Source organism: Etheostoma cragini, chromosome 4 (genome assembly GCF_013103735.1).
Source record: "Etheostoma cragini isolate CJK2018 chromosome 4, CSU_Ecrag_1.0, whole genome shotgun sequence".
NCBI classification, from domain to species: domain Eukaryota; kingdom Metazoa; phylum Chordata; class Actinopteri; order Perciformes; family Percidae; genus Etheostoma; species Etheostoma cragini.
The window spans coordinates 22,206,118-22,219,441 of NC_048410.1; the positions used below are offsets into that span (position 1 = coordinate 22,206,118).

The 13,324-nt window shown below is 35.2% G+C and overlaps 1 protein-coding gene across 1 annotated transcript in view; it reads right to left on the bottom strand.

Moving 5' to 3' along the window:
- Nucleotides 1-1,171: 1,171 nt before the first annotated feature.
- Nucleotides 1,172-13,324, bottom strand: part of LOC117943019 (metabotropic glutamate receptor 4-like) — a 144,285-nt gene continuing 132,132 nt past the window's right edge. Inside the window, exons 9-10 of the mRNA XM_034868884.1 lie at nucleotides 11,235-11,481; nucleotides 1,172-2,064 (exon numbers count right to left, since the gene is read on the bottom strand). Coding sequence (XP_034724775.1) covers nucleotides 2,015-2,064; nucleotides 11,235-11,481 — 297 coding nt within the window. The 3' untranslated portion in view covers nucleotides 1,172-2,014. The remainder of the gene's footprint in view (nucleotides 2,065-11,234; nucleotides 11,482-13,324) is intronic.

Genomic DNA, 13,324 nt, shown 5'->3' on the forward strand with positions numbered 1-13,324 from the left:
TTCCCTTCACCAACTCTTTGTCCTTCCAGTGTTATTATCAGAACAGTTGTGGCAGCGTATTATTCAGACGGTGACAGCCATTCTCTCTTTTTCTTCAGGGCTGACAAACTGCTTTTTAATCTGTATTATTAGTTTACAACAGCAATAAAGCGCACACACACTCACTCAGAAGAGCTGCTAATTATTTAGCTCCCTCCATTTATTTTTGTTAAGCCAAGGGTCAAATTAATGAACAAACTAACTCGTAAAAGAAACCCAATCACAAACCTTAAAACGTATGTTGAAGTTTGAAAACATTTTTAATATAAATAAAATTTTGTTTATAAAAAAAAAAACTAAACATGCTTCACACACTTCATTAGTTTTCATGAGGTTTTACAAATACATAATCAGATAGCCAGGCACTGTATCTTTTTGTACATTTTTCCCCAATTATAATAATGTCAGGACACAAAGCAGACATCATCAATCTATTTAATAACATACATTAACTTGCCATTTAATTTGGTCAGAACTCACATTTTATTCTGCAACACAAATGGTGTTGAAAGTAATACAGAGGGAGGCATGAAGAGCAGCATTGAATTTACAACACAAATGACCTCACAATGTTTTTTTCCCCAAGACATTAGAGGGCTTTTATACTGCATGAAGCCAACTATTAATCTGTTCAGGGAGCTGAGGGTGATTGATAGAGATATTGTATACTTTTGCAATTTGATTTTTCATTTGTTGAAAAGCCTTCCCAACATAGCTTCCCAACACCACCTCCTCATCACGAGAGTGCCTGCAGAGGACATGTATAGTAATGAATTTTCTCAGTAGCTGGTGCATTATGGGTATCACCTTCAGGTCATCTTGCACAGTCCTCTGAAGGGCAAACTTCATCTTAATTCCCCTCCTAATGGATCTGTACAACTAAGCTTTACCCTTACCCTATGAGTGACCGAGAGAATAGCTGGTGGCAGTGATGGGAGGGTCATCCTGGACGACAGCTTACAGGAACATCTCATGGATAAAATACAGTTTATTTTAACCACAAGCCACTGTTTCAAAGCAGAGACAGGTATGCGGAGGGCAGTGACAGCCTTGGGCTGGCTGGTAATGCAGTCATGACCTTACTTAAGCACAGATAAATAATCACTCACTAGACCTTCACCATTTGAGAACATTTTTTAACGTACAATAGGACCAGGCCTAAACAAGTGTTAACAACGCTGCAACAGAGTTTAAACGCATTCCAAAGATATTATTTTTTCTTTTCTGGATTTTTTTTTTTTTAACAACACAACACAGGATGTTGAAACTGGCATGCTCAAAATTGGCAGAGACCATCTAAGTGTAGTTCTTCTTATTGACTCAGTGGAAACCCGGCAGAGGGGGACAAAAGGCATGGAGTCTGGTAAAGATTGGTTGCATTGGTGAGATGATTGCCATTTCCAGTCATTTGACTCATGATACCGGATTACGTTTAGAAATGAAAACAAACACAACCCTCCCCCTATAGAAATCCATGGGTCATGATGTCATGCCTATTTGGTGTTGATTAATCTCTTGTGATGCCTCGAGGGGTTAAGATCAATTACGACACTGAGGACACCTGAACATGATGTTGATTTAAGTTCGGTTTCAGTCAGCACTGCTCAAGATGACAGACGAGTCTTTGAAAGAGGGCATAGCTGAAATGTAAACACTTAAAAGGAAAGCTCCATCCATCAGTCTCCAGGCCTCTGCCATGCAAGTATTTCTCATTTTTCTTTTTTTTGTGTATTCTTGTGAGGCAGAGAGAATATGGAGCTTTACAATTGTACTTGACTTGTTATCTGTTGTGGTCCCCTGTTTAGTCCATCCCTGTGGTCTCTCCTCGCTAACTCACGTCTTTGGGCAACGCTTCTGTGACCTCCACCCGTACAATGACACATCCATTTTTTTTATGTCGGCTGTGTGAAACCCCACTGCATGTTTTTCTCCGTCTAGGTGGAAAATCCTGAATTATGATAACAACCATTGTCCATTAGATTGCATGGTTGCTGTAGCTGATGTAGGTTTGCTTTGTTGGGAAAGCTGAAAGAAAAGAAAGAGATGGGCGATTGAGAGTCAAATGGAGTAAAGATACACACATACATACAATAGTATGACTTTTTTTATAACTTTTTTGTACATACTTTACGATGACTTTTTTATCACATTTTTTGACATACTACTGTATGACTTTTTTTGACATACTATACTATGACTTTTCACCACTTTTTTCGACAGACTGTAGTATAGTATTATCACATTTTTTGACATATTACAGTATGACTTTTTTCAACATATAATACTATACGTTTTTATTTGAGTTTTTCAACATACTATATTTTTTGGCCCTTTTTATCAATTTTGTCGACATACTACAGTATGACTATTTCAAACTATGACTTTTGTCCTAACTTTTTCAAACATACTATACAATGACTTTTTTCAACACACTATACTACTACTTTTCTATTACTTTTTCGACCTTATGTAAACGTGAGGGTAGTTGTGGCTCAGTTGGTTGGGAATTGGGTTGATATCTGGAAGGTTGCCAGTTCAAGGACTGTCCAAAATGTGGAACTTGGATTAATATCTGTAGGTCATGTTTAGATGTACAATAAATACACTAAATTTCCACATGCTATAGTGTAACTAGAAGTCTTTAAAACTTTATGACATACTTTGACATTTTTATAACTTTTTTCGACATACTGTAGTATGACTTCTTCATAACTTTTTTCGACATAGTACGACTATTTTTGACATACTATAAACTGACTTCTTTAAAGCTTTTTTTGACATAGTATATTATGACTTTTACTATGATTTTTGAATGTATTTTTTAAACTATTTTCAACATACTGTAGTATGACCATATTTGACATGCTATAGGATGATTGTTTTCAACATACTATAGTAGATTTTTTTCAACATACTATAGTCTGAATTTAGTTAACATACTATAGTATGACATTTTTTAACATAGTACTATACTACAACTTTTTTATCACTTTTTCGACATACTACAGTATGACTGTTTTCGACATACTATAGTATGACTTTTTTCGACATGCTATAGTATGACTGTTTTTGACATACCGTACTGTGACTTTTTATCCCGTTATTTGACATACAATACTATGACTTTTTAAAATTACTTTTCGACACACTATATTTTTACTTTTTGTTAGTTTTTTGACACACAATAGAAGGTATTTTATAACCTTTTTCAACATACTATACAATGACTTTTTATGACATTTTTTGACATATTACAATATGTCCTTTTTCAACATGCTATAATATGACTTCTTTTAAAACTTGTTGTATGACAATTTTCAACATGTTATACTACGACTTTTTTATCCCTTTTTTGACCTATTTTACTATGACGTTTGTCATAACTTTTTGACACATATTATAGTATAACTTTATTCAGCACACTATGCCTCTACTTTTTTATGACTTTTTTTTGACATTATGTAAATGTGAAAGGTAGTTGTAGCTCAACTGGTGGGGAATTGGGTTGATATCCAGAAGGTTGCCAGTTCAAGTCCCAAGTGCAGTCAAAAGTGCGAAGCTTGAGTTGATATCTGTAGATCATGTTTAGGTGTACAGTTAAATAACGGGCCAGCCCTGTACTTAGTGTGTATGCAAGTGTACCGACAGAGTGATGTAGTACGTCTGACTGTTTTCGACATATTATACTAGGATTTCTTTATAACTTTTTTCAACATACTATACCGTGACTTTTTTCAAAATACTATACTCTGACTTCTTTCTAACTATAGAACGACTTTTTTGACATGCTATAGTATGACTATTTTTGACATGCTATAGTTTGACTTTTTTCAACATACTACACCATAACGTTTTTATCACTTTTTTAACATACTATACTGTGATTTTTATGACATTTTGTTGACATAATGAAATAGATCCTTTTTTAATATACTATAATATGACTTCTTTATAACCTTTTTTCAAAATACTATACTATGACTTCTTTCTAACTATAGAACGACTTTTTTGACATGCTATAGTATGACTATTTTTGACATGCTATAGTTTGACTTTTTTCAACATACTACACCATAACGTTTTTATCACTTTTTTAACATACTATACTGTGATTTTTATGACATTTTGTTGACATAATGAAATAGATCCTTTTTTAACATACTATAATATGACTTCTTTATAACCTTTTTTCAAAATACTATACTATGACTTCTTTATAACTTTTTTCAACATACTATAGCATTACTTTATTTAAACATACTATATTGTGACTTCTTTATATCATAAACGTTAGGGTAGTTGTAGCTCAGTTGGTGGGGAATTGGGTTGACATCTGGAAAGTTGCCAGTTCAAGTCCCAAGGACAGCACAAAATATGGAGCTTGGATTTATATCTGTATAGCATGTTAAGGTGTACACTAAATACAGGTCAGCCCCAAATTTGCAGTTTTGTCTATTTTTGACATGCTATAGTATGACTGTTTTCAACATACTATAGCATATGTTTTTATAATTATTTTCAACCAACTATACATACTATGACTTCTTTATAACCCCCATAAAAATGTTCGAATTACTATACTATGACTGTTTTCGACATACTGTACTGTGACTTTTAATCCCTTTATTCGATATACTATACTACGACTTTTTTAAATTACTTTTTGACACACTATATTATTACTTTTTGTTTTTATTTTTTTGACATACTATAGAATGAATTTTTATAACTTTTTTCGACATACTATACTATGACTTTTTACGACAGTTTTTGACATAATATAGTATGTCCTTTTTTAACATTCTATAATAGAACTTCTTTATAACTTTTTTCAAAATACAATACAATGAATTCTTTATAACTTCTTTGATATACTTTTTTTAACAGGCTATAATATGACTTCTTTATGAGTTACAGTATATCCGTTATATCTGGAAGGTTGCGAGTTCAAATCAAATCCCAGGAACAGCACAAAATATGGAGCTTGGATTGATAACTGTAGATCATGTTTAGGTGTACACTAAATACAGGTCAGCCCTAAAGGTGCAGTTTTGTGCACTAACAGAGAGAAAATGGTTAATTTCATAACTTTTTTCAACGTATTATAGTATGATTTTTTCAACATACTATAGTATGACTTCTTTCAACATACTATAGTATATGTTTTTATTACTTTTTTCAACCAACTATAGTATGACTTTTTTATCCCTTTTTTCGACCTTTTTTTTACTATGACGTTTGTCATAACTTCTTTAAACATACTAAAGTATAACTTTATTCAACACACCATGTCTTTACTGTTTTTATGACTTATTTTAGCTCAGTTGGTAGGGAATTGGGTTGATATCTGGAAGGTTGCCAGTTCAAGTCCCAAGTACAGTCCAAAATATGGAGCATGAATTGATATCTGTAGATTTTTTAGATGTACATTAAATACAGGTCAGCCCTGTACTTAGTGTGTATGCAAGTGTACTGACAGAGAGAAAATGGGGCTTTTCATACATTTTTCTAGATGCTATAGTATGACTGTTTTTGACAAACTCTGATTTCTTTATAACTTTTTCGATATACTTTTTTCAACATGTTATAATATGACTTTTTATAATGTTTTTCAACATACTGTACTATGACTTTTTTAATTGTTAGTTGATACACTTTTCCTTAGTTTTTTTACATACTATAGAATTACTTTTTATAACTTTTTTTAACCAATTATAGTATGTCATACTATGACTTCTTTTTAACATTTTTAGACACACTGTACTATGACTTGTTTATAACTTTTTTCAACATACTATAACATGACTATTTTTCAAAATAAACAAGTATATTTTGTAGGTGTACATTAAATACAGGTCAGCCCTGTACTTAGTGTGTATGCAAGTGTACTGACAGAGTGAAATTGGTGCATTTCATAATTTTTTTCAACATGCTACATTTTGACTGTTTTCGACATACTATACTATCATTCTTTAAAACCTTTTTTAACATACTATAGCGTGATTTTTTTCAACATACTACAACATTTTTTTTAATATACTATGACTTTTTATAACTTTTCTCAACATACTATAATATTACTTTTTATCCCTTTATTCAACATACTATAATGTGACTTTTTTATTACGTTTCTCGACATACTGTAGTATAACTTTTTTCAATATACCCTACTATGACTTTTTACAACATCCTACACTATGATATTTTTATGACTTTTTCGACATACAGTACTATAGTATTATGTTTTTCAACATACAATACTATGACTTTTTTCAACATACTGTACTATGACATTTTACAACATACTATACTATGATATTTTTATGACTTTTTCTAACATACAAATTTTTTTTTAATCATCATAAAACGTCTTTTTATTTAGCCCAGTCTGTTAGAAGACTCCTCTTGGAGTCTTTGGTATTTTATTTTCCCCCAGCATGTTTCCTTGGATCAGGAAGGCTCCAAGATCATGGTTCCAGCTGCCGCCGTGGTCCTGCTACACGTCCTGCGATGCCCTGTCACATCCTGTTGCACTCTGCAGTGCCCTGCTACGTCCTGCTGCAGCACAGTACCCCTCCATGCCACGAACTACTACAAACTACTGTTTTTTTTCAGTCACTGTTCCATTATCCTTATCGTCATTTCAACCCCAACTGGCCCGCCAGACACCGCCTACCAAGAGCCTGGGTCTCCCCCAGGTTTCTTTTCCTCGCCACTGTCACACTGTTACTTGCTCTGGAGGGAACTACTAGAACTGTTGGATCCTTGTAATTTATAGAGTGTGGTCTAGACCTACTCTATCTGTAAAGTGTCTCGAAATAACTCCTGTTATGAAATGATACTATAAATTAAATCCATTTGAATTGAATGGAATAAGGTTGGGAGTTCAACATCAATAGCCTTTTTCTTTTTAAAGTCACATGTCTAAAGGAAATTCACACTACTACTAAGACTACACTATAGTGTTGCCATAGTGGACCAAAATACGGAGCTGTAGAGCATGTATAGGTCCTGAGCATGTGTGTAATTCAGCCTTGTGTTGAGTGTGTTTGCAACTGTACTAACAGAGTAGAAATTGTTAACTTCCCCTGGTGGGATGAATAAAGAACTCTTCGTTTCACAATACTATGACTTTCTACTTTTGATCACTTTATTCAATCAACTATACTATGACTTTTTTAATCCCTTTTTTCTCAACATGCGATACTACTTTTTCACTTTTTTGACATGCCATGTATGAGTTTTTAAGACATACTGTACTATGACTTTTTATCCCGTTTTTGACATCCTATACTATGACTTCTTTATAACTTTTTTCAAAATTCTATACAATGACTTTTTCTCCTTTTTTTGACATACTATACTATAACTTTTTTTATCCCTTTTTTCTATGCCTTTTTTATCCCTTTTCTGACATACTATATTTTGACTTTTTTCTAAAATATGTCTTTTTATGACTTTTTTCGACACACAATTCACCTAATTTGTTCAACATACTATTTTATGACTCTTCCTGTCTTTTTTGACACCTCATAACACAACGTCATGTGTAGCTCAATCTGTTAGAAGAGTCATTTTGGAGTCTTAGTTTTGGAGGTTGGGAGTTTGATTCCATCACATGTAAATGTTAATGTAAATGGACTGTTCTTATATAGCATTTTTCTAGTCTTAACAGCTACTCAAAGCACTTTTTTTTACATAGTACAGGAACCATTCATCATTCAAACATATACATGCACTGTGGCCGAGGCTGTTGTACAAGGTGCCGCCCGCTCATCAGATAAACACACACAATTACACTCCGATGGCGGGGGCAACTCGGGGTTCAGTGTCATAGTATAGTATGTCAAAAAAGGAATAAAAAAGTAGCAGCCCAGTACATTGAAAAAAGGGATAAAAAAAGTAGTAGTATGTCAAAAAAGAGAGAGGTGAGAAAAGCTGGCTCTGTGGTGGGCATGGAGCTGGAGTCCCTGACATCAGTTGTAGATCAGAGGACCCTGAGCAGACTGCTCTCTATAATGGACAGTGACTGCCACCTGCACATCACTTTCAAGCACAAGAGCATGTTCACTAGTATAGGCTTTAGGCTCCTGTCTCTGTCTTGCCAAAGTCCATAGGGCTATTAAGCTCTTCAAAGCTACACAGAAAGGGTAGGACTGTGACTGACTTAAGTGTTGCACACTACCCTATGTACCATGCCTTCATCTGGGTGTCATTATACTAACACACATACTCCCCTGGACTGGTCTGATTGGCTCTGTTTGACTCCCTTACTGGCTATATTAGCTGCCCATGTTGCTAGCTTGCCTTTATGGTCAATACGCCACACTGTATTTTTTTCTGTATGGACAGTTTTCAACTTTGACTTAAACCTTTCTTCAAGTCTTTTACTAGTCTATCTCATCTACTCAAAGTATTTTGCATTGATAAAGTGGTCCAAGGAGTGTGGAACAACTGAGACAGTTTTGTTGAGCTATCTTACAACCACTGTTTAATCAATTTAAGTTAAAAGTGTGTTGCTGATGTAACTGGTTAAAACTGGAAGTAGCGATGATATCAATAAATGTATGTACAAATAAAAAAAGTATTACATTTACATTCAGGATCCCTTTACAGTATATACCTTGTGGTTAACCCCCCTGCTGCAGTGAAACCTAAATGCCACAAATTCCCCCCTAAATCCTCATTTTTTCTGGCTATATTTTGCCCTCAATACATGCCTGTATTACCTAGAGCAGATGGAGGTTTCAGTAAAGCCAAATGCCACCCTGCACACCTCATTTTCCCTTAGCTTTCCAGTTTTCTCCCAGACCGTGTTAGCTGATTCGCTGAGGTGGAGCAGATAAATCCTGACATATCGCCACCAGATCCTAACAATTGTTGGAGCTGGCCAAGGAAGGAATTTTTCAATTTCATCAAGCCATATATCTACAGTAGCGATGACAATGACAAATGGTGCTTATTCAAATAGCCATGCACTGTACAGCCCCTGTAACGGTAACCCCATCAGGAGAAATTGCTGCAGGCTATCAATACTGCGCTTTTGCCTTCTCGCCACTCATTGTAACAAAAGGCACTATTACCCCTCCACAGACACTTTAGGCAATATAGGAATTAATGTGGCACTGTGTATTTACATATAGGAATTCTAATGGGCTTTAACGCAGTGTGCCATTGTTACTACGGTGCATTGTCATACAGTTTATATAGATTTTTCTGTGTTAACGGTAAATACAATGTCAGCTCTTTTATTCTCCTAAGAAGAGGAACATTTCTCACTACTGTTGAAAAGTACAAAGTAAACACAGCTTTATTATCTGTGACAAATGGCTCGATTTTTGTTAATACAGACCAGACAGAGGAAATGCATTTCCATTGACAGATTAAAACCTTTTCCTGGCCTAGGAGAGCCCTGGAAAAGGGTTTTGGACGTCACATGAGTATTTTCCGCTGACTCAATTGCCGACGAACTTTCAACAGTAGCACCAAGCACTCGCATTGGTATTGAGATCAGGAGGAGGCAGACATGGAGAGATTCAGCTACTTCAAAAAGGAAAGTTAGATATTTGATTACAAATGATTTAATTGATTATTTTAATTCATTTTTTTATCTATAGCATATCAATACTCACACACAAAAGAAATGCCCATCACATTTCCCCAGAGTCAAGGGCGAGGTCTTAAAATTGAGTGTTTTGTCTAAAACTATTAAATTTATTAAATTTAAGATATATTAAGATATTAAATTTAGATGAATATAAAACAGGTAAACGGTCTAAATCTTTACATCTCAGGAGTTGGACCTGGCTAGTGTTTGGCCTCATCAATGGTTTATGCAATTGAAGTCGTTTAGGCTTATTTTCAGCGGTTTTGAGTCATTTATCAGACCTGCAATAAAATTCTCTTTTTTTCCAAGTTTGGATTTTAATCTTGTATTTAAGAATATTAAAATATATAGAATTTTATTCATTTCTATTCTATATATTCCAGACATATTTCATTTTTTGGTGCCTTTGCTATGTCAGCTCCATAAATATGGAATGACCTACCTCTGCACATTAAACCAGTTTCCTCACTGTCTAATTTGAAATCTCTTCTTAAAACCTGGCTCTATTCCTTCGCTGACATTTTTGTGCAAACCTTTTTACTGTGACACTATTTCATGTTTTAAATTTTAAATGTTTTAAATGTTTTTAATGACTTCTTATGTGTCCTTTACAGCATTTTGTGCAACGTTTTCTGCTTTTAAAGTGCTTTATCAATTCATTTTGATTGATTGATTGCAAAATCAGACCATAGAAATGTTGTCTTTATTTACATTAAACTACAACTACTACATTAGCCAACTAACTGACAATAATTTAAAAGGGTTACTATTTTGATAAATTATTTTTTTCTTTAGTCATTCAAGCATACATGCTACAAAAAGGCAGCTTGTTTACTCTGCTTACATGAAATATGACGATTTGTTGCTTTTCTTTGTCATGTGTTTTTGTTGTTGGTCAAATAAACTGTGTCCTCATTTAATCAACCAATCAACAATTGTTTCAGTACTAGGCGTTCAAAGAGAGGAAGCACAAGTCGAAGCCGGAAGGTAACTTTTTACCTTTTTAGCATGGGATGTCAGATTTCACGTGTAGCCACTAAATTCAATGAAAAATTGATTAAAAGAAAATGACAATGGAGAAAAAATAATCACTGTTTCACTTGTCATATTTTAAGGGTTTAACTGAGGTAGAACTGTAGTTGTATTATTGAACTGCAGAATTTGGTCTGTGTTGAGAACTTTAATCCACCCCCCACCCCCGCCCCAACACACACACACACACACACACACACACACACACACATACCCGCCCACACACACACACACACACACACACACACACACACACACACACACACACACATACACACACACACACACACACACACACACACACACAAAACTAAGAATCCTTTAATGCAAACAATCACAAACAATAAGACTCACAAACAATACCACCCTCCCCATCAATTTCTTTTACAGGATTCAATGAAGTGTTAAATAACATGCCACACATCTGTAGAAATGTTTTACTCTGCTTCTTTTCTCTGCATCAATTTATTTGATTTACAAAAACAGAAGGACAACATATGCCAGAGAAAAGCGGGTTCTGTGTCAAAGGTTTCCACATTAGCATTGGTGTACTCACTTTGTGTTTCCAGGCTTTCGCACAGCTCGGTCTTGGCTTCTCCGTTGGGTCTGAGCCCGGCCTTGGGGTTGAATTTGTTGGACATGGTGGCGGCGGTAACCACGGCCTTGAGGCTGCGTGTGCGCTTGGGCACATTCTGCTCGGGGTGGAAGAGAACCACGTAGACCTTTGGCATGTAGAGCAACCCAAGGGACACCGAGGCGCTCAGGCTCACAGAGATGGTCAGCGTGGTTGTTTGGATGTACATCTAAAAGAGACAAACACGCAAAACACAAACAGTTTTATTTTTGCACTGGACTTCGCTGATTTTTCTATAAGGGTGGAGACCTGTACTGTACAATACAAGTGACATCTGCTGCGTATCATTCCAATTAGAGCCTCCAATGACCCGTTAGTTAGCCAAGCTGTTGTTAAAGCAGTAACTACTGTGTCCAATAGAAACTTCAAAACTATTTACTGCAAGTGATGTTATAAAACTTAAACTGTAAATCAGTTTCTCATCTGCTTTTACGGCGTGTGTGCTGCAGCCAAGGCCACCTTGTTTGTTTAATTTTCTGCCATACTAGTTTTAATTTGGCCATCACATCAACCTGAACCCACAGCTGATTACAGTAGTTGAGTGGATCGTATTCGGACTCAAAACAGGCAGGCCCATAAAAAAGAAACAAGCTCGTGAAAATTTCACACATGGTCAAATCCTCTGAATCATGGGGGAGGGCAACACCGTGTATCATTCTCACTCCAATTTAATCGTTTGCAAAGGAGCAGCAACAAATGAATGAGTCATCTGTAGCAAAGCATTAAAGATGTAGGAAAGCTAGTGTAATTTCATTTCTTTACATCATGCTATGTAGTGACCGCTTGACTGGCCATGTGCAAGGAATTGACTTGAGGGTTCTGACACAGAAGTTACAATTTAACAATACTTCAGACTTCACTGCATACAGACGTAGCATTCTCTAAAAGAGAAACTTCCTCTCAAACTCAGTAGTTTTGTTTTTACTGTTTGCTAAATTGTTGTAACGGTAAAATACCGTATTCACGTCACATTTTTCCGACCGTGAGCAAGTGGGAAGAAAATGTTAGCCTCCGACTTGCAGTTGGAGACATCAGGGATTTCTGATAGCTACAATCTTTCCCACTTCATAAAACTATAGAAGAGTCATCAAACAGCTAGCAGTGACAATAAAATAAAAAAAGATAAAAATAAAAGAATTAATAAAAAAATAATAAATGAAAATAAAATAATAGAGTGCAATCAGCAGTGTTTGTACTTGGTTAAACTGGCTAACAAACTAATAAAAATTTGTAAAAAAAAAACACACTTATCTAATTTAGAGTATTTTTAAAGTGTGACTACAAAGTTAGCAGAATAATAAAATGTTTTTGTTTTCTTGTTCTTCCAATGTAGCACATGTAGATGGAGCAGGTTAAGTGATGACTGATCACATACTAATGATCGACTCGAATTAAAAATGAATATCCTGTGTTGTTGTAAGCTAATGAATAGCCTATAAAAATATACAGTATGATACGGATGTCTAATCTGTCGATTGATGCCTATGGAGATCTTTCCATCTTTTCTTGGCTTCTATATGCTCATTAACACAAAATTATTAAATTAAATCAAAATCATCCAAATTTACCTGGGATGCCTAAACATTTGAACCCCACGGTATATTCATTATTTAGCTCTTTTTGGTTAAATAATAACAAATGTTTCTTGCCAGATCCTGGCCCACTGCTTAGGATTTGGGAAATAACAACCCATATCGAAATCAATTAACCAGAAAGGAAATTTCAGCAGATATATGTATTTTTGCCGATGTCCGTTTTTTTTTGTGTTGGACTTTTAAACTCCGGTGGATTTCGGAGGACTATGGTTACCTGCTCCTCAGATCTCTACAGGGTAAACCCAGACAGCTAGCTCAACTATCGGTCCAATCTGAGTTTTCTGACTATTTTACAGCATCTCCCTGCGCAGTTTAGCACCGCCCATGGCAACTGTAATTGGTTTAACCTTCCTATGGTGTTAGGGTCCCGACGGACCCGTTTTGAGTTTTAACATGCATAAAAGCACTTCATACATT